The sequence below is a fragment of the Pleurodeles waltl genome, chromosome 3_1 (genome assembly GCF_031143425.1).
Source record: "Pleurodeles waltl isolate 20211129_DDA chromosome 3_1, aPleWal1.hap1.20221129, whole genome shotgun sequence".
Classification (NCBI taxonomy): Eukaryota; Metazoa; Chordata; class Amphibia; order Caudata; family Salamandridae; genus Pleurodeles; species Pleurodeles waltl.
Genome location: NC_090440.1, coordinates 920,983,736 through 921,010,578, shown reverse-complemented (window position 1 = coordinate 921,010,578; position 26,843 = coordinate 920,983,736). Strand labels below are relative to the sequence as shown.

At 44.7% G+C, this 26,843-nt stretch overlaps 1 protein-coding gene across 1 annotated transcript in view; it reads right to left on the bottom strand.

Moving 5' to 3' along the window:
* The window catches only part of LOC138284760 (uromodulin-like), a 631,564-nt gene that overhangs the window by 185,987 nt on the left and 418,734 nt on the right, over positions 1-26,843 (bottom strand). Inside the window, exon 5 of the mRNA XM_069223898.1 lies at positions 15,331-15,548. Within this exon, the coding sequence (XP_069079999.1) occupies positions 15,331-15,548 (218 nt within the window). The remainder of the gene's footprint in view (positions 1-15,330; positions 15,549-26,843) is intronic.

Here is a 26,843-nt window from a genome sequence, read left to right as displayed (position 1 = left end):
TGTGGGAGAAGCTTTTAGACAGTGTCTTTGAAGTGCATGGAATTCCCTACCTCCCCTGCCCTGGCTACAAGCTGGATGAAGTGACAATACAGGGTTGTTAAACCATTTGTGTAGAGATAGGACAGAGCGGATTGAAGTGCTAGTGAGGCTGGGCCCAGCTTGTCCCTACCATCCTGCCAGTGATGGCCCATCCTTTCACACTTAAGCTTCCACTGTGTGTGGTTGTATAAGAGGAAACACAAAGCCCAGCTGCCAACTACACTCAGTCATGTGACCAAAGACAGGCAGCAGGCACCAAATAGCTGAGGCAGGAAAATGCTAACTTTCTAAAAGTGGCCTTTTTATAACTGCAATTTAAAATATGACTTCACCATGTGTTAGGATTTTAAATTAGGATTCCAGAGACATCGAACAGGAAAGAATTATCTTTTCCTATTTGGAAATTACACTTATAAAATGTAATAAAACAACTCCTGTGTTATCCTATGCAAGAGATATGCCTTGCAGTAGCAACGCATTTAAGAGTTTTTCACTACCAGGACATGTAAACTTTAAAAGTTCAATTCCCAACCTTTGAATGCACTGCACTCTGCCCTCTGGGCTGTCTAGGACTTAACGTACAGATGACTTATATGTATAAAAAGAGAAGGTTTGGGACTGATGAAAGGTTTATTTTACCAGGTCGAGTTAGCAGTTTAAACATCACACACATGCTCTGTAGTGGCAGGCCTGAGACATATTTAAACAGCTACTTATGTGGGTGACACAATCAGTGCTGCAGACACACTAGCAGCATTTAATTTACAGGCCCGGGAACATGTAGTGCCACATTTTGAGGGACTTATAAATAAATTAAATATGCCAATTGGATATAAGTCAGTTCTACCATGTTTTAAGGAGAGAGCACAATCATTTTTAATTGCAGTAAGTCTTGCCCTCAAGGCTTGAAGTAGCATCATGGCATGGTGGAAGATGGGGCAAAGGACAGGGGAAGGGACTGATGCAAGGGGTAGCACTGGAAAGGGATATGGAGTTACAGAGTATAAATTGGGGGCCAAGGAGGGGAAGTGGACTTGTTCAAGTAGAGTCTTTCAAGCATCATGGCTGCCACGAGGTGACAGTCAACCTGCTGATTGTCACTGCAGCAGAAATATTATTTTAGTGTTGTGAAAAGTCCCTTAAGATGTCCCTAAGCTACTGCATAAATTCAATTACTGTTTTTTGTGCTACTAATGTGCGATACTATTTGTAACATATGTCATCTGAGTGGTTGTGTGAGTGTCTGAGTCTGTGTGTGACTGGCTGTGTAAGTGTCTATATGGGTTGGTGACTGGATATGTGAGTGGCTGTATGGGTAAATACAGGGGTGTGGGAGTGGCTGCATCGGGGAGTGAGTGGCTGTATGAGTGGCTGTATTGGAATGGTAGTGGGTGTATGAGTGGATGTATGGGTGAGTGAGTGGCGGAATGAGTGCCTGCGTGGCTGTGTGAGTGGCTCTATGGGTGGGTGTGTGACTGTCTAGATGGGTCAGTGACTGGGTGTATGAGTGGCTGTATGGGTGACTGGGTGCTTGATGGGGGTTTGGTTGATGAGTTTGTGTGTGAGGGGCTTTATGGGAGAATTATGTTTGTGGGAGTTTCTGTATGGGTGAGTGAGTGGGTGTATGGATGTGTGAATCTGTAAGTAACTGGTTATGTGGCTGTGTGACTGGGTATTTGATTAGTTGCATGGGCGAGTGTTTAGCTGTATTCAAAGGTTGTGCGTGCGAGTGAATAGCTGTTGGAGTGGTTGTATGTTTTAAGAAGTGGGTGGTTAAGAAAATGTATGGGTAAGTGTATCGTTATGTGAGTTGTGGTATAGGTGAGTGAGTGATGGGGTGAGTAGCTGAATGGGCTAGTGAGTGGATGTGTAAATGCCTGTATACGTGAGTATGTGGACGAGAGTGCTTCTATAGTTGAGTGAGTAGGTCTATGAGTGGTTGTTTATGTCTGTGAATGGATATCTGAGTAGGTGTGAGTAGGTAGAGGAGAGATGCATGGGGTGTGAGTAGGTGTGTGAGTGCTTCTGTGAATGATGTAATCAGTGATGTCATTTGAGATGTCATCAGTGATGTCACTGACTATGTCATGAGTGAAGTGATGTAATATGTGAGGTCATAAGCAGTGCATTGCAGGGGTGTGAGTTATAGTTAGGTCAGGTAACTATAACTTATGAATTTCTATGGATTTGTATTAGTGAAATCTGAGCCTAACTATAACTATAACGTTTGTGTAACCTTTGTTTTTTCAGTCAACTTCAAAGTTTTGTTTTATTCTAGTCCCTAACTGTAAAGTACCCTTAATGTTTTTTTTTCACTGAATATCTAAGGTTTTTAAATACTAATTCCTAACAATAACATTATTGTAACCTTTGTTTATTTATGTAAATTTCAAGTCATACTCCATGTGAAATAAAATGATTTTTACAAGTAATGGGGTAAGTTCAAAAATGGGTCGGGCCACGTTAGCCTTTAGTCCTTGTGTATTGTAATTCCTTTACTCATACATCCTTTACACCCACAAATGCACAGCAGAAATACAACTGTCAATGTTCTTTGGAAATCTGCAACATGCTTGAATGATTTGTGAGGCACGTGAAGTCAGGGTGGCCAAGGAGCGAACTCTGCCTCCCCATGCACATTAAATGGCAATTGTGTGAGGGAATGTAATTAATCTGCTGCATATTTTGTGCCCTCTAGTCTCACTTTACATTGGGGCCCCTAGAGCGAGGGTTATGTCAGCGTGTTCACTAGAGTTAACCCCTTGCCTGCCATGGACGTAATGGTTACGTCCGTGGCAGCGCCGCTCAGGCACCACGGACGTAACCATTACGTCCAGGTACCGGCCCGGGAGAAGTGCTAGTGCTTCCCCCAAAGGCTGATGGGTCAGTGTTGGATGGGGAATCGTTTCCCCATCCACCTCCAAACCGCTCCAACCGTCCAATGATGTCAGCGCACGATCGTGCGCTGACATCATCAAGGGATGCAAGATGCGCGGAAAGCCATTTGCTTTCAGCGCGTCTATGGAGGAGGATGTAAGTTTTTCCTCCGGGCGGGAGGGGGGGTTACAGAAAAAGAGGCAATGGGGGAAAGGAAAACCCTTTTCCGATGCGATGGGGCAGCAGGAGTGCCCACTAGACACCAGGGAATTAGTGTGTGTGCGTATGTTTGTGTATGCAGTGTGGGGGAGCGACCCCCTTAGGCAAGGGTAGCTCCCTTGGGGGGCCATTATATTTAACACCGTTTATATTTTTAGGCCGATCTGCCCCCGAAAACCACTAGAAACCAGGGATTGTTTTTGCGGCTGTTTTTTTGTGTGTTGGGGGGCAGCCTGTTGGGCAGGGGTTGCCCCCAAGGGGCAAAAAGCACTATTGGATCAGCCTATTGTTTTTAGGCCCATCTGCTCCCAATGGGGGCAGAATCCACTTAGCACCAGGAATCATGTGTGTGTGTGTGCTTTGTGTGGGGGGTGGCCCCTTGGGCAAGGGTCGACCCCCAAGGGGGCAATATAATCTATGCTATTTCTGCCCCCTTGAGGCGAGATTGGCTTAGGGATTTTTTTTGTTTTCTTTCTTTTGTTTTTTTCTGTGTTTGGGGGGCGCCCCTTGGACAAGGGTCACCCCCAAGGGGCAAAAAGCACTATTGGGCAGTTCTGCCGCCCTTGGGGGCAGATTGGCCTATTTTTTTTAGGTCCATCTGCCCCCCAGGGGGGCAGAATCCACTTAGCGCCAGGGATCATGTGTGTGTGTGCTTTGTGTAGGGGTGTGGCCCCTTGGGCAAGGGTCGCACCCCAAAGGGGGCTAAATAATATATGCCATTTCTGCCCCCCATGGGGGCAGATTGGCCAATTTAGTTTAGGCCCTTCTGACCCCGGGGGGGGCAGAAACCATGAAGATGCCAGGTATTTTTTTGTTTTCTTTCTTTTGTTTTTTTCTGTATTTGGGGGGCGCCCCCTTGGGCAAGGGTCACTCCTAAGGGGCAAAAAGCACTACTGGGCAGATCACCCATTTTTTTTAGGCCGATCTGCCCCCAAGGGGGGCAGAATCCACTTAGCGCCAGGGATCATATGTGTGTGTGTGTGTGCTTTGTGTGAGGGGGTTGCCCCTTGGGCAAGGGTCACCCCCAAAAGGGGGGCAATATATTCTATGCCATTTCTGCCCTCCTTGGGGGCATATTGGCCTATTTTTTTTAGGCCAATCTGCCCCCAAGTAGAGAACACTAGACGCCAGGAAAATGTGTAAATGGTTAATGGCGGGGTGTTTGTCAACTGGCGAAGTATTTGCATTTATGATAATAACCGTTTATTCCTCCTTTTGGTTCTAGTTCAAAGCTTTTGCTTCCTTTGCTGTGGCTTGTTGGGGTTTTGGCAGTGGTTGTCCTGCGGTTTGCGTAGTTGCATGTTTTAGGTGAAATAAATAAATAATAAATAAATTTAAATAAATAATAAATAAATTTACTCCAAAGGAGTATTGTTGCCATGCATGAATGACATGTTTGTAGGTGGTGTACTGAATGCAGAATTGTGTGTGAAATTGTCCTTAGATTTATGCACAATGAAATTTGTGTTGTCTTATGTCTAATTTGCTTTTTTTTTTCATTTTAGTGAGATATCATTGGTGATTATTGTGGCTGTGCAGAGTAGTTGCTGGTGAGTCAAGCTTTTTCAGGCAAGTTTTTGAGTTTATAACTTTTAGTGATAAAGCTACACTTTGTTTATTACTTATCTTACACAGTGCTGGTTGTTGGTGGTGCATTTGTCTAATTACTTTTTGTAGGAAGGATCATGGCTAGCCGCAGGATGACTGCTCAGCAGGTTGTTGGTGTGCTTTTTGAGTCATCTTCTGACCATGATTATGAGACTGACAATGCATCTGAGGCAGAGGAGGAAGTGCAAGCTTCTGGAAGTGAATTGTCTGTCAGAGAGGAATCATCTGATGATGAAGCCACTCTCAATGCTGATGAAGGGCCTGTTTTAGATGAGGAAACTGATGTGCCAGTGGTGCATTAGCCAGCGGCTGAAAGGCTTCCCATTGGAACACCTGACACGTGGGTTGCACCAAACATGGAGCAGCCACAGTTGCCTGCGTTTACTGGTTTCCCAAGGTGTCAAGTTAATACGGAGAACTTTTTGCCTGTCAACTTCTTTGAGTTGTTTATTGACAATATATTTTTGTAAGAGATTGTTGAGCAGACTAATTTGTATGCAGAGCAGTATTTGAGGGACAACGCTGCCAGACTTAGGCCACACTCTAGAGATAGCCGGTGGATTCCCACAAATCTGCAAGAGTTGAAAAAGTTCTTGGGTTTAACTTTTTTGATGGGGCTGATAAGTAAGCCATCACTGTCTTCATATTGGTCTACTAGTCCCTTGATGGCAATAGCTATATTTCCTGCAATCATGAGTCGTAATCAGCATGAGCTTCTTCTTCGGATGTTGCATTTTGTAGATAATGCTTTAGCCTTGCCACGAGATCACTCTGATTCTGACCGTCTTTTTAAGATTAGACCTGTCCATGATCATTTGGTAGATCGGTTTTCAGAGATCTATGTTCCAGGCAAAGAAATGTCTGTAGATGAGTCTTTGGTCCTGTTCAAGGGTCGTTTTGTTTTTGGGCAGTTCATTCCTAGCAAGAGGGCACGGTATGGAATTTAATTGTATATGCTGTCTGAAAGTAGTACAGGATATATTTATAATTTCTGGGTCTACACTGGTAGGGACTCCAGTATTGACCCCCCTGGTTGTCCACCCACTTTTGGAGTTAGTGAGAAAATTGTGTGGGAACTTGGCAGACAACTGTTTAACAAAGGTCACCATTTATATGTAGATAACTTCTACTCTGGAGTTCAGTTGTTCAAGGATTTGTTCAGAGTGGACATTGTTGCTTGTGGCACAATCCGCTGTAATCAGAAAGGCTATCCAAGAGAGCTTGTCTGTAGAAAACTTGAGAAGGAACAGTGCAGTGCCTTGCAGAATGATGAGCTGCTAGCTCTGAAATTTGTAGACAGGATGGATGTCTACATGCTAACTACCATCCATGATGAAAGTACTTCACCTGTGGCTGTTTGGGGTCAAGTTGCTGAAGTGCGCAAACCTGTGTTCATTTTAGACTACAATAAGCACATGGGTGGTGTTCATAGAGTAGATCAGATGTTGGAACCTTACACTGCTGCTCGTAAATCTTATGTTTGGTATAAGAAATTAGTGGTTCACCTGTTCCACTTGGCTACTTTTAATGATTTTGTTGTGTTCAAGGAAAGTTCTCCAGAGTCAAGGATGACATTTGTGAAATTTCAGGAGTCTATCATAGTGAGTCTTGTTGTGCTGGAACAGGCAAGAGTTCCTAGAGAAGCAGTAGTAGAGGATGTGGCTAAATTGCAAGATTGTCACTTTGCTGAGCACATTCCTTCCACGACCCAACAAAAACTTTCATGCTAAGAGTTGTAGAGTCTGTGCTCGAAGAGGTATCAGGAAAGAGACTTGGATGTACTGTCCTGATTGCCCTTCAAAGCTTGGACTGTGGGTGGGTGGCTGTTTCAGGAGCTACCACACACAGAAGGAGTATTGGGAAATACCATGAGTGCAAACTGCTGTTTTATATTTTCATATGTTCAGTTTCACTGTTGGCATTACTGTCATGTATTCAGTTAGAGCTTTTGTGTTTGTAGTTTTGCACTTATTTATTTTTTGCACAGCGTTACCGTCCGCTGGCCCAGCGGAAATGGCACATCAACATTGCCGCCGGCTCGTAATAGAGCCAGCGGCAATGTTGATGTGCAGCGGGTGCAATAGCACCCATCGCGCATTTCACTGCCCGAAATTCGGGCAGTGAAATGCGCGACCGGGTTACGCCTGGGGGCCCCTGCACAGCCCATGCCAAGTGCATGGGCAGTGCAGGGGCCCCCAGGGGCCCCGTGCGTCCCCTTACCGCCAGCCTTTCCATGGCGGTGTCTACCGCCACGGACAGGCTGGCGGTTGGGGACTCATAATCCCCAGGGCAGCGGTGCTTGCACCGCTGCCCTGGGGATTATGACCGCCAGGCGGAAACCTGGCGGGTAAATGGAGGGGCCGGCGGTATGGCCATGGCTTTTGCGCCACGGTCATACTTGCTGGCCGGACACCGCCAGCCTGTTGGCGGTGTTCCCGCCAGCAAACCGCCAGCCGCCAGGGTCGGAATGACCCCCTGAGTCTGGTGTGCAAAGCCTTTTTGTGGTTACATACCCTGTGATTCTCAGAATTTTTGACTGTCAACGGGCTTTTTACAATGTTCAAAAAATCCTTCACGAGTCAGAAGTATCTTTTGTGACCCTTTCTGAAAAATAAATAGGAGGGTGCATCAACGGGGCATACCTCTCCTTCTTCTGAGTTGCAAAAGTATGTACTGTGGTTTGTGGCCGACTAAAGCAAACAGTAGAGAAAGTAGTGCGATTATCTGGGGTTAGCTTCAGAAAACTTCAGTGGCACATGTATGTGGAATTGAAAAAGACACCTTGAACTGCCAGACACAGACAACGGATCCCCCGCAGTGAATAATACATCTCCGCATTGGCCTTGGGCCACCTGGCCCTAATCCGAACATGCTTCGATGCACCTGAATGGAGACCTGTGGCATGATGAGGTAGGAGCTCGGCGGAAGGCGGAGTGCACTTACATCATGTTTCCCTGACGAAAACAAGCAGCCATGTGGCCATAGACAAGACAAGCATGCAAGCTTCTGACGAGAAGCTACAGGCCACGCGTCCGTTAAAACACCTCAGCTTGACGCACCAGATGGTTTCTTACCTGTAAACCATGCCAGGAAAATCAGAAGAAAAACCAGCATACAGCAGAACATGAGCGAAGTATATTGCTAAAGAGAGTTGTGCAGATCACTGCAGTGCGTCTCTGAGAACAAAAACAAGTGCAGAGCACATGTGAAAAACATCTTTCACAGGCCAAGGGAAATCGGGGAAATGGCTTCCAACCTGTTGAGATGCTAGACTTGAAGAAGAATGATGTTGATTTTTTGAAGGCAGCCATGACGAAATAAACTTACATAGTTTAAATGCACAAATGGAACAAAAAACAAACAAACAATGCATTTTGCGCTGTGCTGAAACGGAACAAAACAAACTAACAGACAAAGGCAAAAGATTTTGCAACAACTCAAGCACTGTGCCCGCAAAACCTAAAAAGAGCCTTCATAGGGTGTGACAATCACTCACGCTGCACTACGATGCACTTCAAATTGCTGTTAAACACTGACCCAGGCCCTACTCTTGTTCACTACAATAATACTTGTAGCTTTATAGTCAAATAGAAAAAGCTGCGTTTTATGATGTGTTAATTGCCTTGTGATTGCCATTGTTGGCTTGGTCACATCCACAGAGATGTGCCCAGGATGACACGATCTGAAGAAGTTGCTAAAACCTTGATTAAGACCCATGTCTCCAAGGTCCAAAGTCTACAATTTAGTTCCTGAACCACGTCTCCTCAATATACTTGTTTGTGGCTTTTTGTAAATGTCCAGGATATTAGCAACAAGGGGTTAATCTTACAATTAAATGCTCAATTGCCTCACTTATTATTATTGGCTATAAACTGCTTGTTTTCTGTAGCATTCTAGTCATATACCTCGAGGCATCTGTCTTAATGCAGAAGCATGGAGGCAGGAAAATAAAGTCTTATCTAAGTGATTGATAATTCACATTGAATATTGAAAGTTTTCTTTAAAAAATGTAATTAAACGAAAAACACCTATTGAGTGCCGTTCACACTTACTCAGGGACTCCGTTCCACTAAATACAATGTATCCCCTATTGTAAAAACCATCCAGTTCTCTTCGCTTGGCTGCAGTTGATGGACCGTGGACTGCACCTGTCCGGGTCAGGAATTTCATCTTCCCATGGGGATTCCTGGTCTATAACATGGTATTATCAGTGCTTGATATGTAAAATAATGAGTGTGGGTGCTCCAAGCTCTGCTCAGAAGCCTGCAGTCAGAGCAATTACATGTTGGCACACAAAATACCAAGGCTGGTAGTCTTCAATCCACCCAAAAGCCTCCTTAATCCACTACTGGGCACTCCCTGACTCTTTATCTCACTCTTGCAGGTTCCTGCTTTCTACCTTTGTGCCCTTTTTCCACTTTTTTAGGTCGAGCATAGCAGCACACAAGTGTAGATTTTCCGTCATGCTGGTATCTGTGTGGGCTTTTTAAAATGCTCACCTCCTGCCCATCACTTTCACTCATTCATAGGCTTGTTTTAAATAATCCTTTGGTGACATTGGTAAATATTCTATGTTTGAACCGCCTTGCGACGGTTTTGTTGCCGCCTTGGGGGCCGACCCTGTTACATGGATAATTGCATGTTTGCTGATATGTTTGACTGCGAGTGAACTTCTTTTTCCTTTTATGTCTCTCCTTCATGCTCATGGTGGCCGTGCTAGCGTAGGTGTCTTTATTAAAATGTATTAATGAATGTTTATGTATTTTGAATAGTGATTTTTTTGTAGAAAATGAAATAACATAGAAAAATAATGCACGCATTTGAAAATGTGAACTCGAAGAATGGGCATCAGTGTTCACGAAATGTACTAATTAATGATTTATACTTATGAAATATTGAAAATGCATTAGATTAATGCAGGATTATGTCATATTAATAGTTATGAAGTATGCTTTAGCTTTATTAATTGCAGGCCTTAACTTAGCTAGTGTCTTGGCCTACTTTGCCAGGCCTCATGCAAAAGCTGTATTTCTTAGCGTTTTATAAAAATGTTGACAGAGTGAATTAACTGTGAAATGTCCATTGTCTTGCTAAATGTGCTTAACAGAAACGTTTCGGGAGAACCGACTGCTAGGAGATGATGTTCCTGCTAGTGTAACATTTTATGTGTAATATGTGTGAGACTGACTTTCCCAGAACAAGAACAATGAAGATACTGACTGGAGCGGAAGCTGCAACAATATTGTTACCTGACGGGCCAGATGATGACAACATCGTAAGGTGGACCAATCAACTGTATGTGAACAGTGAAATATTAGAATTCATAGATTTGTTATAGAAATATTGTTGGATAAAGTGTGAACATACGATTAACTGACCAATAGGGAATTAGGGGATAGTTTAGGTGACTTTGATATAACAACACTGCAGAAGAGAGAGACTTCAGACTTGAGAGGTGAAGAAGACACTTTAGGAGAGGGAGAGATTTTACAGATTTAAGGAGAGAGACATACATTCCGACATTGGGCTCATATCTGACTGAGAGCCTGATCCCTTGCTGATCGACTGATGACCTGAGGACGAAGACTGATTCTGCTTTGCTGACCCATGCAGAGGATAGGTATACAGTGATAAGCTGTGACTGCTATGCATATTTTGCTTTTTCTTTCTAGGTACCAACTGCGCTGTTTTGATAAATCCATTGCTAGATGTTTTTCCAAGTTTATGTTACTAAATTGTTTTTCATGGAGCCCAACATGCTGATGCTAATCTGACATTAGTAAGGGCCCTCATAAATGACTGGCGATCACGGGGACTAATGCTTTATTATGAATTATTTTGCTGAATTCCATGTATGTTTTAACTTGGTCACAGCTGACTCTGCTATTGATTTGCACTGTAACTTTAGAATGTGTTGTAGTCCAAGCTTTAAACAGATTGTGTTTCTTCTGCCGCTTTGGACAACCAGTGTTATTTTTATACGTGTTTCATTTGGTATTGAGATTAATCTACATGACCTTAGCAATTTTAATATAGGGAAATAAACTTACTAAACTTTTACTAAAGGTGTGATTATTCATGGCTGAAAGGTCATGGTGCGTGATGATTACTGACTCCATTGATTACTGATTTTATTGATTACTAATGATTGTTGATTATTGTGTAATGATTATTGATTATGTACTGGAGCTATGGTAAGAACTTCTTAATTGCTAGTCAAAGGGTTCATCGACCTATTCGCACCCCCTTGTAAGTATACTTATTAACGTCTGACCCGCTAACAGCCGTGGAGCTTTGAATTGACTTGCTCATGTCAACTGTTTTACTTTACATTTTCAATTTATGTGGCTAGAAAAGTCCAGTTAGGAATTTGCAGTGCTAATAGCTTTAACTCGAGCAAACAAGAGACCTATTGCATTGCAAATGCTTGTGCTTTGTTTCTTCGGTGCAGCTGTCTTTGAAATGTTTTAGTCACAAATCAAAATGCCCGTCACACCTAATTACTTTGCTAACATTTTGTCATGTCAGAGCTTCAGAACGACCAGGTCAAATCTATAAGAGTGGTAGAATAGTCCATGAAAAGGACTATGTAGAAGAAAGTTAATAGATTTGCTTATTAAAGGAGCGTGTCCATTGTTCTGAATGGATGTTGAAATGTTAACTTGCTGCTGTGGTTGTGCATGAACCAGGTTTATGCAAATGGCTGCACAGCCATTTTGGAATGTTAGTGGGTCATTGGTTAAAATACAAGCTATAATTTGGATGGCAGGCCTGCCTCAGAAATCATTGACCTCTGGGTACAGCATTACTGTTATAAAGTACATTGGTCACCAAGGAACATTTTTGTCTGACTGCCATTTGTTCTGTCACCCAGGAGCCATTTGTCCTGTACCATCTTCTGGTCCTTCGTCCCGCTGCTCTTGACCTCTGTGACTTTATTTTCATACTCTATTGGTCAGTTCTAGAAAAAAGGAGCTCTATGTCTGGCTTGTGTGGAGGTCCTGATTTCATGCAGTGAAGGAGTGAAGGGACTAGGGTGCCCTGTATGAGTCTTCCTATTTCCACAGCTTTCTTCCAGCCAGAGATAGAGGTGAAAGAAACTTTGCATCTTACTATGTAGCTATCCCCCTGCCACTCCCTACTCACTATATTCACTGTTTCTGGATTCTGGTACTGTTCTTTGTATGTGAGAGAAGCTTGCATTGCACCGGAGACAATACTTGACCTCTGTGTTTGAGAAAACATTAACTGCTGCTACTTACACAAGTACTGTTCTTTGCAGGGTAGAGAAGCTAGCACATCTCCAAAGACAATACCTTCTCTGCGTGTTTGTGATCGTACAAACTGCTGCAACCTGTGCAAGTACTGTTCTTTATATGTGAAAGAAGCTTGCACTGTGCCAGAGACAATACTTGCTCTGTGTTTTGAGAACGCATAAACTGCTGCAACCTGTGCAAGTACTGCTCTTTGTATGTGAGCAGAGCTTTAAGTGGGATGAAGAAACTGGAGGTTCTCTCAAAGGGGCATGGCCGATGTAATAAAGGAGTGGCTTAAAAACAAATAAGTTAAAACTCTGTGCTTAGCATAGTGTGCTGCCCAACTGATATTTTGCTACTTCTTTCTGTTGTGCATCCAGATATATAATACAACAAGTAACATTACACCTGCAACAAGCAAGGACCATTGACTTTGTCAATGGTTGCTATTTGCATAAGATGAAAAGGTAACAGCTTCTTTGTATAAAATATTTCAAATGCTTTAGTTCTGAAATGATGGAACTGTGAAAGAACTGTAACAAGTTTCTTTGAGGTTACATGAAAGCCAGTGAAGGGCGGTACTGCTGCAGAGTTAAGAATTTTCTTTCACCCCGAGGGTGAGGGCAAAAAAGGAGACCCCCGATAGGGGTCTGAGCCCCTGCTTTTTATAACTGGTGGTGCTGAGCAACGGCAGGGCTCGGCCTACTTAAAGCCCTGTATGTGAGAGAAGCTTGCACTGGGCCAGAGAAAATACCTGGTCTGTGTGTTGAGACTGCTGCTATCCGTTCAATTACTGTTCTTTACAGGTGAAGGAAACACTGCACCAGAGGCAATAACTGCTTTGTGTGTTTAAGAATGCATGAACTGCTGCTATCTGTGCAAGTACTGTTATTTGTGTGTGACGGAAGCTTGCACGGTCCCTGAGACAGTATGTGCTCTGTGTGTTGAGAACACACAAACTGCTGCTAGCTGTGCTATTACGGTTATGTCTGTGAAGGAAGCTTGCACTGCTCCTGCATATGCTGTACCTGAGGTGGGAGTGTTGTCTGAGTGTGGTGTCATTTGTGTGTTGCACTACTGCTGCTGCATCCACCTTCCCTGCACTTGCTCTTTGTTTTAGGAAACCTTGACCAGGAGGACCTTTGTTGTGGTTAGTGAGGCTTAGTAAGAATCTTTCTGCGCACTTTGAGTGTTTGAGCTTCTGTTCAGCTGTTTGAGCGTCTGTTCAGCTGTTGATTGTTGGCACACCAGGCACTTTGCTCAAGTAATTTAGACCTAGCAGTCCCCTATTTTCTGTCTTGACAACCTGCTCCCACCAGCTGTACTCAGACCATGCTAAAGGACGCCAGCAATATGAGTCTCTTCGTGCAGCTTCAGGTAACTCAGGTCTCCCTGAACACTGATGCAAGCTCCCTGCTTGCTTAATAAAATCCTGAGTATGACTGTAGATGTTCCTGGAATGCATCTGTCATGTTTCATTTCTTTTTAGGTCGCGCGCGCATGTGCTTTGACCTGTTATAAGAATTGTGGACTTTTAACCACGTCCACTGCACACCCATTACTTTCATTTATTTGTGGGCTTGCCTTTCAAAAATCCTTTATCATCATTGGTAAATGCTTTATTTTTGTCCCTCCTTGGAGCAGTTTTGTACCATCTTGCAGACTACCCCTGTTACATGGATAACTGCACGATTGCCAATGCTTTTGCCTGCGAGTGAGCTTCTTTTTCTTTTTGTGTTTCTCCTTTGCACTCATGGTGGCCATGGCACTTTGAATCGGCTCGCTTATGTCAACTGTTTTACTTTTCATTTTCAATTTATATGGCAAGAAAAGTCCAGCTAGGAATTTACAATGTTAATAGCTCCAACTCAAGCAAATGCGAGACTCATTGCATTACACATGCTTGTTATTTCTCCATCTTTCTCCTTTGTCTGTTTTTGATTTTCTTGCTCACAGGAAATGTCTGATTAAGAAATATAAATGTGCTCCCCAAAAATGAGTGCTGGCAGCCCCCACCACCAGCCAGCAGCTCAAGTTAAGCACTGGTTATTACAGTTAGTCCCCTGTACATGGTGGGCTAGGTGAGAGGGATGTCAGGGCTCCAGAGAGAGTTCATAGGTGTCTAACCGGAGAAAGAAAGAGGTGTCTGTGACACATAGGTCTCATAGAGGGAGATTTTGGAAGGCATTACAGTTACTCGGGCAGAGTCAGAGGGTGCTCTAGGGCAGTTACTATGAGGTACGGCACAAGAATATGAAGATACAAATATCTGTTGAAATTAGTCAAGGAATGCAAATGTCTGATAAGAATCCCTCTTTCAACTTGGAGGATCCTATTATTAAAGACAAATATACACCTGTATTTTAACAAATATGTATATTTACTGCTGCACCTAAGTGTAACTCTTCACTAGTTTCGTATTCACCATTTCTAAGTGTAGATGTGCAAGTAGGTGTAGACGTACATGCCTCCATGCCCTCAAATCAGGAAGTGAAGCCTAATACAACAGCTTTTAAGAGTATAAAGGTAATAATTGAAACTTTGCATACGGAGGAATGGTCTTACTCTTTTCTGGATGTGTGTTTGTGTTACAATTTCCCATTAACTCCCTTCTTAAATTTCCTTAAACCCCTCCCATTTTGTAAGAAGTATCCCCTATTTTCGAGCCATTTCCCCATGTCCATCCCACCTTTACGACCAAAACCTATACCTGATTGTGCAGAGATCTCTGCCACTGTAGTTTGTGGATTACATTTTGCAGTATGCGAGTTGTACTAATAGTTTGCATACTACACAATGCAGACTGCGAATGAGCCCCATGGTTTTCTGCCTTTGGCAGCGCATGTGCACCTTTTGCCTTCACTGGTTAGTCTCCGAGATTGGAAGAGCCTACACCTCTACAAGGTTCTTGGTTGGACTGAGCACCTCCTGAGTTTAACCTCGGCTGCTACGAGGCATTACGTTGTAGGTTGCACGTGGTCGCATTTACCCTAGATAAGGAAGTTTGCTGTGTCATTAAAAACAGTTATGCTCTTCGTTGATGTGCGATTTACGCAGTCTGACCCCACAGCAGCAGCTGTGAATTATAGAACTGGGAGCTGCTAGTGAGCGCTCAGCAGCTGCTTGATCCCAGTTCCAGTAGCACTGTGGATTTATGTAGCATTTATTATTAAATACTGCTGCAAAAGCACAACGGGGAGTTCATAACATTCCTTCACAGAGCGCTCCAGGTACTGGAATATCAAATAAATATCAGTCTTGACCTTTGTAAAACAACAGTCACTTTCACTACCGGGGAAGCCTGTAGTAATCACGGTGCACCTCATCTTACCGCTCTCTCGTTTCCGCACCATCCTGCCAGTGGTGCGGCTTGAGCTTTGATCCAGCTTTCATTTCCCACCACTTCCCGATAAGAAAAGGAGTTGCAGTTAGGATCAGTATAATGCATGTCTGGGATGCTGTACATGAACCGCTCCAGCAGGCACTTCTTGAGAGACACAGCCATCTCTGAACTTGAACATTCAATAGTGGGGACGATGTCACTGCGACCTGCAACAAAACAGAACCCGTTGATTATTAGCCGAATGCAGGCACGGAGACTTGGCGCTCAGCATGTTTAGACCACTATAAGACAAATCCTTATCGACGCGCAGACAAACATAGAAATACAATGATGACAAGAGGTCCACTGCTTTATTTATTTGTAACCTTTAGGCTAAGACCCCAGAGCAGACCAGGACTTGGGGCGGAAGCGTATGTTTGCTGTGTTTTGAGAATGGCAAAAACGTATTTTCCATTAGTCATTATCACTCCTTTTCTTCAGCTGCAGAATGGTGCTGAAGATAGCTCCGAAATACAAGGAAAATGTAGGTGTTACGGGTCACCTCATGACAGCTGCTTCTTGCGGGTAATTATTACAGATCTTTGTTACTGAGCGTAAAAAATATCTGAACACCCGATTACCTGACTTTCGGGATGCCCCTTGCAGTTACTTTAAAAACATCCTCATGTGTGGGTTAGTGTTAAAAAATACAGACTTACAAGACAGACTAGAGCTTTCCAGGTGCAAATTGTGGGATGTTTAAACCCACAGGACCTTGTCTGCCCTGGGGGAACTCCATCCCCCAAACTACAGCGTGTCAGGAGGCGCACCAGCAACTGATGATGGCCTGAGAAGGCAGAGCTTACACTATGAGTGCTAAAAAGCACTGTTGCACCACTGCAGCACGGGACGCACCTTGGCGAAGTCTGGGCCAAGGGCAGTCCCATCCTGCACCCATCAGTGACAGGAAGAGGCAAGGCAAGTGTTGTAAAGTGCCCCTTTTGGATGGTCACTTTATGCTCTTAGCTGCTGTGGTTTTTGACCTGTAGTGTACTGAGGCCTGCTAACCAGGCCCCAGTACCAATGCTCTTTCCCTTAATGTAAATGTCCAATTACATAGGCCAATTGGCAAGCACCCCGCCACCCCTGTAAGTTCCCTGTATATGGTACCCAGGTGGAGGGTGGTAAAGAGGGTACCAGGGCGCCAGCACTGATTGTGGCATCCTGAGTACCCAAGTAAAAGAGAGACTGCAGAGCTGCCATCAGCTTGCACAAGCAGCCTGCTGCTGGAGTGAAACTCTGCCCACACCAGGTGCAGGCAGAGCGCCTGTTACTGCCCATGCACAGGTCAGTCACCCACTAAGGCAGGCCCCCTCTTGACTAGGGGGCAGGGTGCACTGTTCCATGAGTGAGGACATATGTGTAGGAGCACATATGCCCCCATGCTGGCATTTAAACTGCAATGCTGGCCCGAGTAACCGGCGGTCCATTGGATAACATAGGCTGGCATCTGACCGCTGCTCAGATGCCCAGCTCTGCAATGGCCCAGCCAAATCCCAATGTGTTTGGTGTCAAACCCTGTGCTTTTTAACCCTGAACATGATGCCCATGTCCAAGATTAAAAAGCAGATGCCCAGGTGACACCCTTAGAGGGTGCCCACCGAGTTTACCCAGTCCTGTACTGTTTTGGTGGGCTCTCCTGAGCAGCTGCCACCACAGACAGAAGTCTGACCTCTTGCCGGTGGTGCTGGTGCCTTGGCAGGACGTAAGACAAATGGCCTGGGCAGGAAGGAGGTCACACCTCCTCCCTCCCAGACTGGCTAGTGAGAAAGGCATCAGGGCGGTGAGCCTCAAAGGCTTCACCCACCTTTGATGTACAAGTAGTTGACCCCCCAGAGGAGAACAAAGCCAGGCGAGAAATTAGCTATGTAGGAAGCTTGCACCTCCCTCAAACTAGCCACACCTTTGAGGGTGGGCTAGGAGTTCTGCACTGCCAAGGAAGAGTTCTGCCATCTTGGCAGACCCCTAGAATAGTGTGTTCTGAGTACAAAGTGATGTACTCCCCACAGGAAGTCGTCACTGTAGGGATGGACTAGCCGCAGGGACAGTAGCCGATTGGCCACTGTCCCTCACACCCTTAAACACCCCCTGAACCAGGATTTAAGGGGTTCCTCTGGTACCAGAACTTAGATTTTACCTGGACAAGAAGAGAGAAGCACAAAGAGATGCCAGCAACAGGACTTGGACTCCAGCCCCAGTGCGAAGAAGAGGACACAGAGTGACCTACGGAGACAGTAGTGGAACCGTGTACCCGGTGTGTGCTAATGGTGAAAACTCATTGGTCCCAACCAGAGGGACCCCTGTGGACACTGAAACCATAAAGAAGACTCTCCTGACAGGTGGCACCAGTCCCCTGCAAATTTCAGGAGTAAAGAAGTGCTGAGGATGGAGAAAAGTGACTTGACAGGATCTGAGTGCTGAGCCTAAAGAAGCTCGGTGTCCAGTATCTAGGGAGTCGGAGTGAGGCCTGTGTCAGCTTTCAAGCCTCTACTCCTCAGCAAATGACCTCCAGCTACCAGAAAGCTTGTGGACAACCCATGCAGCTACCAAGGCTTGTTGGATGCCTGCACAGAAACCGATGGCCACACGATGTTTACCGACTCCAGAACACCCCCAGCATAGGGTTGGATGTCACCAGTGACCCCACATCCTGTGGGTTTTCAGCCTGAAGGAAGTGACCGACTGGAGCAGCAAAGCAGCTTTGGCACGACCAGCCAGGTGATGGATAGCTAGGAGCTACCTCTGGACCAACAGACACCGGACAAGGTGGTAAAGATCCAAGTGTGGATTTCTGGTCCTGGTCCCCCAAAGACCTCTACATCTGAAGGGTAGAGTGTGAGTCCACCCCCTAGTCCTGTTTTGCAACGGAGTGCAAAATGCACCAACCAGTGCGGACCGCCAAGGACAGCCAAGTCACCACTGCAACCAGACTCCTTGGGCAAGGTAACAAAAGTTTGACTGTTGACTCTTGGTCTCGGTCCCCACAGAACCTTAAGTTCCCGTGGGTTCACTGGAACTCACCCTAGAAGTGCCCGAGTACACCCTGCTATTTTCCCCGCTGACTTCAGTGCAAGCCATTTAAATCTGCAAAGTACTGTATTTTCCAAAGACTTAAAAATTCAGAACTCTAATTGTACAAAAGCTACAAAGTTTGTTTTGGTGTCTAAATTACTCAATTAAGATTAAAATTGAATCTATTTTTCTAAATTAGTGTCAGATTTCTGATGAATCATGACATTTACTTATCGTCCATGTTGGTAATGTGAAATACTTCACACATGTTCCTCTAAGTAGCCTGATTTCTCTTTGCCACACTACCAGGACTGAGCTAGGGTTTGTTGAGAGTAAATCTGAGGTCCACTACTTGGTATGGTCGGGCCGGCTTTAGGGCGGTGTGAGCGGTGTGGTTGCACCAGGTGCTGACCTGGATTGGGGGGCGATGACCTTAGGAGGCACTGTGTTTAGCAATAACTTAGAAACTTGCAATTTAAATGCACTTCCTGAAAAGTTTCTTTGGCGTCCAGCCTTTTGGAAGCATGTAAAATGTCAAGATACCTCTTGTGATTAATGTTCCTGCTAGGAAGAGAGATTAGTGTTTTGAATAGTGGCAGCATTGACTCTCCATAAAGTAGCACAGAGGGGTAATATTCCTGCTGCAAAGAACAGAAATATATTTTATGTGGGTAGCTGAGTGGATTAGCAAAGCCAGCCATCACAAGTGTTTTAAAACAAATGAATGTATTTGAAAATGGGGATATGGAGAGATGAGTGGCACATTTACTTAGTGGTAGTGAGGGAATACACGGTGGATGGTAATGGGGTAGGGGTGCCAAAAAAGACTGTCGCGCAGGGCACCACCAGCACTAAAGCTGGACCTGGATATTGTGTTGGTATTCCATGGTAAGACTACCCTTACTACAGCGGGGCCACCCCCTTTGGCCCTTTGATCATCCTGAAGTGGCACCTGCACTTTACTAACCAGTCCAACACAAAGGTACTGTTTCCCACAAGCTCCTCTTTCATTCTATTGGTATATCAATTACATTAAGATGCTGGGACTAATTTGGGGAGGCAGAAAGCAGCAGAACTTGGTACCAGAATCTTGCCGGGTGCTACCCTGGATGGGTTTATCAAGAGAGCAGTGGGACTAGTAAACAAAAAAAGTGACTTGGTGGAACGTTGACTTTCTTTGACCCTCTATCGCACTGGTCCTGCACTGGGAAAGGCCAGCTTGGAGCTTGGGGAGGACAGGAGCACTGAGGAATGGGCCCTCGGCTAAGAAGTCCAAAGGCTCCCAATATTTGTGTGACAAGCTTAATGCACTGATAAGGGAAAGCCTAGAACCCATTTGCCAGAGACTGGGTTTGATTGAGTCCACAATAAGGCATATGAAGGATGCAGTGAGTGACCAACAGGATATATCTAATCCATCTAAAGTGCCATCCACCAACAAGGTTAACCTTCCCAAGATGCCTTATACTGTGCAATTCTCCATTGCAAACAGTAACCCTCCATCGGATGATCAAGGAGGGGTTTACCAGCATCGACCAAGTCATGATGAGGGCGTTGTTGATGAAGGTGGGGGGCAAGAGATGTATCATGTTTACCCAGGGTTCCAGTGTAGGCGCGTGCACTAGACTCTTTGAATTTGCCCCCAGAATCTTGCCCCTATGTTGGTATATTGTCCAATGTGCCTTGTCTAGCTTAGGGAGCAGAGGAATCCTTTGCACAATTGAGGAACAAAACGCTACACTCGTTTCGCACCCATGATGATCTCCCCTATCAAGATGCTTGGCACATATTGCTTTTAGGAAAGTCATATGGGTGGGGCCACTACCTAAACTATACAGGAGGGACTGTATTTGGAATTTCAGGGATCCTGCCCCAGTCTACCACCTACTCACCCATCACCCAGATCAGAACCACTTAGTTTGTAATATTTCTCTTCATCCCCTGAGTTATTTTTCATCAGCACCTGAGGGGCAGGAGTGGGTCTGCATTGCACTCTGTAGATAACTCTAATTTAAGCAGTGTGCGGAGAGCAGGACCTTGTTAACTGGGAAATATTGCACCACCTAAACCTTCCTCTTCTTTAACCAAGGTAGATTGACTCACTCCATCCCAGAAGGGACCTGTTAATGGTGAGATTAACACGGAGGTAGCAAGTCTGATTAGGGCAAGCAAAAGTGGTTCGATAGAGAATTCTGGGTCCCTAGGGTGTGGTGTCCCAGAGTATGCCATTAAATCCCAGGTAGGGGACATAAGATCTATAAACTCTTTAACTAGTCCCAGACTAGACCATCAAATTGTACTTTCTGGATCCGCAGTATGCCCATAGGGGGAAGGTGCGGAGGCCCCACTGCATGACTTAGCACATCCACTACTGGTGACACTCGTGTTAAGATGGAACATTGCAGGATTTAGGAGAAAACTGGGGTATATTGATTGGGGTCGTTTTGTTGACTCAAATGACATATTTCTGTTTCAGGAAACAATGGCACTAGACCACATAAATAGGTGTGTTGTTAAAAGCTCCAGTGCTCCAGCAATCAAGTCTAGTGTGGGAAGCCCTGCAGGAGGTATAGTAGTGTTGATGAGAGCCACTCTATTTTATTCAATAATGCCCCTTTACTTGGATTCCTCTAACATCCTAGCCCTGATTTTTACGAGGAATCTGCAACCCCTCTTGATTATCTATATATACAATAGGACCATTGGCAGGAATCCAGAATGCTCCAGCTGCTGGCCAGAGTCATAGAGGAGTATGTTTGTACCTATCATGTGCTTATAGGGGGGGTCTTTTTCTCACCTTCGAGCTGAGTAATTTGGATAGCGATTTATATAGAGATGAAAGTTTGATGTGGGGTATTCCAGATGTTAGCCCCTCTATAAAGTAGCTCCAGTCAAGAGCTTCTGTGCAGGTTGTGGCCCTTACAATCTCTCATAGTATACAGGCTTGGTATGGGAGCTCACCATCGAACAAACTACTCGCTCCAACTTTTAGGCAAGGTCGTTACCAAAACCAAATTAATTATATCCTCCTGGACGTAAGATTGTGGATCATGATGGTTGATATGGTTGTAATAGACATAGAGTATGGTGATCATAACCCTTTGTCATTAAAGTTGACAGTTTCAATGACCCTTCCATGCCCCACACCTGTAGACCATGTAGATGGACAATTGGTAGCCACAAACAACAGGAAGAATCTGAGGTGGGAAACAGTAGCCTCCTCTCTGAAGGACCTCGGGATCCTCTACTCAACTTTGGCTACTCATATGGAGAGTATACATGCCAAATGGGGGGAAAATGATTTGTTCTTTGCTGAACATCACATGTTGTTCTCTAAGCTAAGGAGTGTCTTAACTAGAGAGGTTGGGGGGCATACAAAGCAGCCAAAGGGATGGTTTAATGACCAGTCCAAAATGGCGAAGGCACACCTCTTGTCGGCTTTAAAAAAGAGAGACATTCAAATTATAAGTGTCTATAGGGCGAACTATCAGACTAGCCTAAAAGCAGCAAAAGCAGCTTGGGAGGATGACATGTGGGCTGATCTGCTAGACTCTGTTGTGAATAAGGACTAGAAGAAGTTCTGGTCTATGGTTAAAAGAAGCAAAGGAAAGTCAGGCTATCCCACAGAGTCATCTATTTTGCCAAGCAAGTGGGTGGCACATTTTAAGAGCTTGTATGCCTCCAACCCAGCACCTGCGAGACAACGCAGGACTGAGAATATGCACAGTACAAAGAGTCAGATCCATGCTATGATAATTTTTTCCCTTCAGGAAACTGAATATGTGGTGGTCTCATTTAAACCTGGTAAAGCCCGGGGCTTGACAAAATTCCAGTTGATGTCTTTAATGCTGAACCTGGGGTTTGGTGCCTTACATCATTGTCCTCTCAAATGCCATTGTGGCAGAAGGAGCAATTCCTTCATCTTGTAAAGGGGTGGAGATTGTTCCAAACAGATCCTTGAGCGCCTATTGGGGTGGTGCGAGAGAGAACAAGCAGATCTTGGCAGGGCCCCAGGCTGGATTTAGGCATAAGGGCAGTGCTGTTGACCAGTTTTCCCAGTTCATCTTGGTTAAGTGGAATGGTAGTCGACCTGGCCAGGGGTGACCTCTATGTGGCTTTCATTGATTTGCCTGCCGCATTAGACCTGTTGCCCAGAGGGACCCTGTAGGAGATGCTCTCGGGGATGGGGATTCCTTTGTCCTCTTTCATCTACTTGGATTATTGCATGAGGGGATCTTTGCTAGAGGAAGGTGTGGAGCAAAAGGAGAATTTACAGGGGCTTTCCCAGTTAGCCAAGGTGTCATACAGGACTGTGTGCTTGTCCCTACCCTTTTCTTCTTCTACATCAACAACTGCATTGCTTATTTGACTGCTTGTGCCAATGATTCCCATATGCTGGCAGGAGTCAAAATACCGGCCCTCCTCTTTGCGGACGATACATTTCTGCTGTCCAAAACTGGGAAGTCTGCAAACACTAATCAACAATTTCAAACAGTTTTGCAGTGATTTCAGTGTTGAAATAAACATGACATTTGCTAAGAAGGGCAAGGCGAGTGGGGTCATCAAGGTGGGGGTCAAAAGTGCCCAAAAGGTCCAGAAATGTAACTACCTGGTATCAGGTTAGATGAATCAGGACTCTGAGACCTGCATATCTTAGAGAGTACCCAAATCACAAAGCAGCGGGCTGGAGCCATACGTAAGTTGGCCGAAAAGGTCCCATGGTCCCTGTATAGCTGGCAGTGGAAATCTATAAGGCCCAAGCAAGGGGGCTGCTTATTATGGGGCATAATTATGGGGGCACTGCAATGTTAGTCCCCTGAGTTCAGCAGAAAACAACTTTATCAGAAGTCTGGTGAGCCTAGGGAAGGGCACGCCTCTTGTCCCTCTCCTTTTGGACCTGGGGATCCAGGAGATCTCATCTGTGGTGGCACTGAGACCCTTATTGTACTGGATAAGAATTTGGATCACTGATGAATTGCGCCTTTTAGCAGAGGGTGTGCAGGATATCATCTCGCCTAATGGTGGGGGTAAAACCAAGTGGCAAGAGGCACTCAAGAAGGGGTGGAGAGTGCTGAGTTTGGGTAAATTCTGGACTGAGCCGTAATCCATCTAGAGGGGATACTGCCCTAGTTAAAAAGTCGATGAAAAAGAAGGCTATTGGATGCAGGGCCCCTCATCCTCACAAAAGAGTTTAACAAGTGCACTCCTCCTTCTAAAATCAGTGTGCAAGGCCAAAGAATGCCTGGATTTTATCTGCCCTAGACAGGATTGGTCCCTGTACCTCCAGTTTAGGTAGGTCACTTTCATGAACGCTCTTACTATAAAAACAGTATTCAGTATAACTTGTGTGGAGTTGGTTAGTAATTAATGGAGGAAGTTGCAGCAGTGTCCTGCACAGCACCAGACCCTCTTTCGGGTGGTGAGAGTATATTAATATTAAAGCTACTGTAGTTAGCATTGAAACAGATTAAACCTTCTGCCTCAGAGAAAAGAAACATCATCATATTTACCGAAATAGAGACATCACATACTTGGTGACCTTAATGACATCACAGGAAGTGACATCATATGACCCTGATTTCTTCGAGGAAGGCACATCATTTGGCCCTAACAACACAACAATTGTGGTTTATATTATTTTGTTTCAAGGGGGTGCTCCATGAAAAAAAGCTGAAGACCTGGCATTTCAGGTAACCAATCTGCCCCAGGCAGGACTAGGCACACGCACCTGCTTCACGCCAAAATACCCTTGCATGATAGCATATGTGAAAAACTGGATTTTTGAGGTGGATGGTAACCTTCACAAGTAATGATGTCACTGTTCTATTTAGTTCTAGTAAAGATTTCAATAATTTACACCTGGGCTCAACCCTTGGGAGCTATGGCAATAATTTAAGAAACTGTCTAAATTATTTAGAAGTACCAAAACAGTTAAAACCTTAAAAGCACAACACAACAAAAATCTCACTCCAATTTATAAAAAGAGAATATTTTAATGAGCAAAACTACACCCACACTACCAAAATCCAATAAGGGGAACTGTAAATGTTAGTTAAAAAACATAGCACCAAAAAGTGAGAAGCGCCAACTGCAGGCATCTGGTTGCACTAGACTGAGACAACAGTAATGTTTGAGTCCTACCGTGAAAGTACGTGGGTCAGATACATAGACCAGATTAGCCCTAATCAGAAAGTTATCTTCACACTTGGTAAGTTTTCAGAAAGGTAGATTTCTCAGTGGAGTAAGGCTGCAGGCTGGATCTGAAACTGGGCTAGCCGACAACGGGTTGGCAAAGGGTGAGGTCTCAGTAAAGTTGTTGATGAAGGCGGGAAAAGCTCAGAGAGGGAAAAGTCCAAAGTTCATGCCCAGGAAGTTGTTGACGTCGAAGAGATACTGCTCACTGTCAGGCCCATGGACGATTTCTACCTTCAGACTAAGGCCCATATTTGTACCTTTTTAGCAATGCATTTGCATCATTTTTGACACAAAAGCAGCACAAACTTACAAAACACAATTATATTTTGTAAGTTCGTGCCAATTTTGCGTAAAAAATTATGCAAACACAAAGCTAAAAAATTATAAATATGGGCCTTAGACTCTTTTCTGGAAGTCGGATTCGTTCAGCAGGACAAGGCTGTGTGCTGGAGCCAAAGAGGTTTTGATGTCATGTGATGCAGGTAGGCATTGGCCATGCTGAAACAAATTTGGTGCTCCAGAGAAGAACATAACGGAAGCTATGGCAAAGTTAGGCTCACCAACGATGCACCTTCGGCAGATTGGTTTGGCAGATAGGTCCCAGTCTTCTGTCAGCTTCCCAAGCGAAAAAGTCTTGAAAGTTTTGGGTTTAAGCAGGAGGAGGACACTTTGACACCAGCCAAGGGTTCCAGGATCTTAGGGACAGTACTCCACTCCAACAGAAGCCACCTGCAGGGTTCAGGGCAGGTCCAGTTGAATGTGGTTGGTTGGGCTCCTTCAAGAAGATGACTTCCTACAACTTTTGTGCTCTTGTAGCTGAACAGTATGCCAGCAAACTGAATTTTTGAGTGCACTTCTTTTTTCCTGGGTACGAATGGGAGCATGGCCAGCTCTTAGCGCTCTCCTCACATTTCTTAACAACAGGTGCAGTCCTTCTTCTGTCTTCCACAAGTCCAGTAGTGTTCTGATGAAGGCATCCATAATGCCAGATTTATGCTTGGCAATAGCTTGTGAGCAGGGCGACTCCTGGTCTCTCACTTACCAACAGGGAAAATGTTCACAGGCACGACCTTATCCACATTTGGAGCAGTTCTTGTTGGCCTCACGGTAAACAATGCCACTCAGCACTTCTTATCAAAATCCAAAAAGGCATAATTTTTCATCCAGTGTAGAGATCCCTGTGCCTCACCAGAGGCGTAGACAGGAAAATAAGCAACCCATCCTCTGTGGTCATGGAAAACCTGTCCTGGGGCAGCTACTCTTCCACTGAGTTTGCAGACCTGCAGGCTAGAAGGACAAAAGATAGGGCACACCCAGGCGTGAGCTACCTCTATCTCTCACTGTATGCCTTTTTGAAGTTAAATAAGTTCCGGGGCACTGCCCCAGTGGTCATCGAGTCAGAGGAAACAGGGCACCTTCCCATACCCATGACCACCTTCTCAGTTCTGGGAGCTGGAGCTAGTGACACCCAATCTATGAGGTATTCAGCTCCTGGGTGAAAGTTGGAAGTGCATGCAAAATAGCTTCTAGAGGCTTTAGGCAGGCTGATGGTGACTTTTGAAAAGCAACCTTTTGTAAAATATTTAGTACAAATCCGACTCCAAGTCCAATAATTAACTTTTTAGCAGGTTCTTAGGCAGAGGCTACTTTATTAACTGTGATAATGCATCCCATTGATTTTCCATGGAACATAATCCTGCTACAGTGAAAATAGCTTTAAGTGCATTGTCACTGTAAGGATATCCCACCTGAAGACCTAAAGACTGTAGTGCAATCACTTGTCCTCTCGATACTTGACTATTGCAATGCCATAATCACCAGCACCCAGAAAAGAAACCGTGGGCCTCTAAGAACAACTCTTAATGCAGCCTCTAGACTCCTTACAGACATGAAAAGATTTGACAACATCTTTCCAGCTTTCAAGTCTCAATTGGCTCCCAATATAAGTAAGATGCATATTTCAAGACAGCCTGTATCACCCACAAAGCCCATCACAGTGCAAAAACTCAATATTTAGAAAAAACAAACTATTAAGAGCAGAGTGGAAAATGGATATTAAGAAACTCCAACTCACTTCTTCTCATTCCTCCCAAACGGAAAAAAAAAATCCCAGAACTTCCTTTCTCAGGTGAGGCAACATGGATTTGGAAGCTACTTCCTAAAGACCTCTGTTGTATTCCTTCCTATGCTTATTTCAAATGGAACCTCAAATCACTTTTGCTGAGCAAATACTTTAACCTGCTCCCCCTGAGCAT